The sequence below is a fragment of the Buceros rhinoceros genome, unplaced genomic scaffold (genome assembly GCF_000710305.1).
Source record: "Buceros rhinoceros silvestris isolate BGI_N320 unplaced genomic scaffold, ASM71030v1 scaffold46215, whole genome shotgun sequence".
Lineage (NCBI taxonomy): Eukaryota > Metazoa > Chordata > Aves > Bucerotiformes > Bucerotidae > Buceros > Buceros rhinoceros.
In genome coordinates this window covers 5858-10036 of record NW_010413101.1, presented here as the reverse complement: position 1 = coordinate 10036, position 4179 = coordinate 5858, and the positions used below count along the sequence as shown (strand labels likewise).

The 4179-nt window shown below is 50.5% G+C and overlaps 1 protein-coding gene across 2 annotated transcripts in view; it reads right to left on the bottom strand.

The window, feature by feature from the left end:
• Window positions 1-581: 581 nt before the first annotated feature.
• The window catches only part of HN1 (hematological and neurological expressed 1), a 7426-nt gene continuing 3828 nt past the window's right edge, over window positions 582-4179 (bottom strand). The window contains exon 4 of one of the 2 annotated variants that reach the window (XM_010136591.1): window positions 582-1554. In XM_010136591.1, coding sequence (XP_010134893.1) covers window positions 1406-1554 — 149 coding nt within the window. In that variant the 3' untranslated portion in view covers window positions 582-1405. Of the gene's footprint in view, window positions 1570-4179 lie in introns of both variants that reach the window. The other variant, XM_010136592.1, reaches the window with a different exon arrangement.

Here is a 4179-nt window from a genome sequence, read left to right as displayed (position 1 = left end):
AGGCACGGTTTACGCGCAGCCAGGAGCCACAGCGGCTGGAAGGAAGGCAGCCCAGGCGTGGGAGAGGAGGAGCAGGCTGGAGGAAACCCAGTTTGAGAGGTTAAGCACCCAGCTCCAAAACCAGTTTGGAAAGCCAGGGTTTTAGGCACCAGTTCTTCCAGGAGGAGGGGGAAGAGGCACACGCTCTCCAGCAGGCACACCGGTTCTGCACCAATCCACTGCTGTGAAGGGCGATCGTGCAGCAGATCCCCTCCGGGACAGGAGAAAGCATCACGGTTTGGTCTCCCTTCCACTCCCTCCCTTATTTTTCTGCATGTGAAGAAACTTTAATTTGCTCTGTTTTCTGGAGGGAAAAAAGTTATTTTGGATAAACCAGATTATGCCTCAAGCCCCATTCCACACTTCTGTGATCTAGAAGACAAACCCAAAGAAGTCAGGCAGGGGAAAGTGGCACCCGATGGTGACCTCGAGGCAGGCGCTGGCTCCATTCTATTCTGTCAGAGCAGGGCAGGGTGGCCAAGACAAGCACGACTGAGAACCAAAGCAAAACCAAACCCATGAAATAAAACCCACACAGGAAACACTGCTTCAAAATTTCTATATTATTTACTTTTAAGCAACAGTCCAGCTTCGTGAAATTACAACACACACTTTAAAGGATGAGATTTTCACCTCATGGTCAAGCACCAGCATGATCATGCACAGCATTGAGTCAGTTGTAAAAAAAATGCCCTGTAATTTTTTACTTGGTTATACGATCCACTCCACCGTTACTGAATAAAGTCTGAGTAAGTCCCCTCCTAGAGTTCGGCCAGGCAGCTCTGCTCACCAGCCCTCTGTTTGGCACATACCCTGCTTCCTCACAGACCAGTATCACGATTTTAAATTGTTTTTTCAAGGCAGCACGGTGTACACTAACCACGTTACGATTTACACGGCACAGCAGGGCTCAAGGCATTTACCACATGCCGTCAACGACGCCTTGCGGGTCCCCAAGGCCCAGGCGTGGAGGAAGGGGCTGCTCCCACGGATTGTTTGCTGGCCTCTTTAACCAGGATTCTAGACCCTTGTAAAGCTAAGGGGTTCTAAAAAAAATCTCAGTACAAAAACCCTCTAAGCACACTTAGAACCAATCTACTCTCCTTTGAATTACGTTACGATACGTCATAAAGCTTTCCCTCAAGTCTATCACTAGAAAACACTCATGTCACTTCCGGCAGATCTGGGGGAAACACAGGACAGAAATGGGAAAAAACCATTGATTTCAAAAAAAAGATGGAGTACATAAAGTGCTTCTTTTTAATGAAAGAAATTTGAGATGTACAGTCAGGCTCAAGTTGTGCAGTTCACAAGCATGGGGGAAAGAAACAGACAACGAGTTCAGAACAGTCGGGAAGGGGAAGGTTTAACCAAGGACTAGGCTGGACTTGCCGCCGGGCGGGTTTCTCCTGGACGGTGCGGGTGCTGGTGCTACGGGGCTAGGAACGGGTGCAGCAGGCAGGGATTTCTCTTCACTCTGACCCGGGGCAGCGTCTACATCAGCCTCAGTGTTTTCTAGAAGAAAAGAAGCTTTTAAAGTGTTTGATGGGGATCGGATGGAAGAGCAGTGCCTGTCAGTGCTCTCCAGGCTTACAGACACGCAGGCGCTGCCGTAAGTGCTGGCGGGACGGGCTGCAGCCCTCGGAAGTGTTTGTCAGATGAACCCCAACACCTCGCTGTTCCGTGTCAGGCATCCTACAGCCACGTTCACTCAGCTGCTACTGGGGGACACCAGCGATTTAATTTTTGACAGACAAGAAGCTGAAGTCATGCAGATATCGGTCAGCCTACGACCGTGGCAACTGGAACCGAGGTCTGAGCAGGTGCTGGAACCAAGTCACCGAAGCACCAGCACTTGCGAGCAAGAGCTCAGATTTAAACTGCATCCCCGATTTCATGAGTTGAGGGAAAAGAACCTGACAGACACTTCTGAGGCATCACAGGGAACAGGCTAGGGAGGAGCCATGCAACAACATACGTCCCTGGGAAAGCACGGGACAGTTCACTCCATCTTAAAGACTTCTGAAGAACCCCAAGAGAGAACAGGACTCGGAGGGAATTCTTCACAGGAAGCACTTTAGATTCTGTAGCAAACAGCTAGTGTAGCCGCTTCACTGACAACGAGTGAAAGAGCACAGCACGTCCAGCAGCACCTCGCGTGTCCAGCTGTGAGCCAAAGGCCCAGTTTGGCACCGCATCACCCCCTGATCCTGGGGACTGAGGGGAACTTCTCCGCTCAGAGATACTTCAGCTGGTTTTAACAGACCCCTGAGTTTCACGTAACAATCACAAGGTTCTTGGTTTGAAGGACTGAGGGAAGTGCTGCACATTCACCTTAACCACCACCTTCACGGTTCAGGAACACTTGCTCGTGCTCCCTCTCCCCCAGCCCTCTCTTCCTCCTGAAGAGGCACTGCCACCTCAGTCCCTCCTGGGAGGTGGCTGCTGCATCCCCTCACCACGTTCTGCCCCTTTTCTGCCTCCACCACAACCCTGTTCACAGGATTCACGCTGCGGCTGTGCCATTGCTTCCGCAGGCCAAAGAAGGGGCTTGTTTCCCATCCTCTCCCTGACGACATCCAACGTTCTGCTGGTGCCTCCAAACGTTTCAGAGAAATTTCAGTGATAAGCCTCGGGGCAGATTCTGGGCAGTAACTGCTGCACTGAGCTGGACACAAGACTGGCATGGTTTAGGTGTTGGGGTTTTTTTCCCCTCCCCTAGAGGCAGTACTTTATACTTAGTTATACAAAGATTATCCTGCCACCTTTTCACCTGCCTACCTTATTTATCTGAGTCCTTCTGACAGATTTTCTCTCCATCAGCACAATTCCACTACTTGAAAGAGCTAATATCACCAACAAAATTGGAGGCTTCACTGTTCATTACCCTTCCCAGGTCATGGATGAAGGCACTGAATAAAGCCGGCCCCCGCATCACTTCCCATGGCTCATTTTTCCAGCAATCCCTAAGCCCTACCCTTTGCCTCCTATTCTTCAGCTACCTTCCCACCCTCAGGAGCAGCTTTTCTCCAATCCTGTGGCAACTGGGTTTATTTTTTTTAATAATCTTTGATGCAGACTCTTATCAGACACACTGAAATCCCACCCATGTCCACCGACCCCCCTGTATGTGTGCTCATAATAATCTCAAAGAGCTCCAGCAGCTTAGCACAGGCTCCATGCAATCAGAAATCATCTGCAACGATTCTCTGCTGTATTCTTTAACCCCCGGGCACATCTGAACAACAGTTGGCACAAAGTTCTAAGTCTGAGGCTTCTGTATCTCGTGTGTTCCACCGCCTGCTTACTCAGCAAGGCCGGAACAACTGCGGCCACGGCCACTGCTCTCAGCGCTGAATGCTCCATTGTCCCAGCCCCGGCAGACAGGCCCAGCACTGCGCAGTGCTCGGGGGGATGAGCTGCCCCCGCAGCGCCAGACTGCACCTTCCTCTGCATCACGGAGATTCAGCCAGGGTGACAGCCTGTCGAGGGCTGTCCGCTCTCCTCAGCTAGTCACATTCATTAAGTCCACAGCGCTAACCGAATCACAGAAGAAACAAGGATTGCTGTCACAGGAGACTTTGGGGGAAGTTTCCACAGCATTTAGAAGCTCCTGTAGCCAGCTGATAGACACGTTAGTACTTCCCACACAATCAAGATGTAGGTAAGTTTGCCAACCTGATAACTAAAGTGATAAACGCAACAGGATCAGATCAAGAGTTAAAGCTCTCCCCTGATCCGAAGGGGTATAATCTCTGCCACAGCTTTCTGCACGGCAGCAGAACTGATGCACAGGAAGGCTCTGCAGCTTCCAGAGAGGAAGCACAAACACTGCTGAAGGAACTAAGTCTTCTTCCCTAGACAGGTACGATTCAAAAATCTGCACCCCCTACCTCACGCCTGCTTGTGGGTTTGTAATCAGTTACACACAGAACATAACTGCCAAATTCAAAAGAACGAACCTTTGTTAGCGAGGGAAACCTGTTAAGAGTGTAGTTATGCTGTGAACATAGCAGCAGCCGGTTTTTACTTGGAGGTGTATTCATTCAGCCCCTTTCCAACCCCAGAGACAGCTCTACAACACCGAGTACAAAATCACGCGTGTGACAGGCGGGATGTTCACCAGCTCACCCAGCAGGA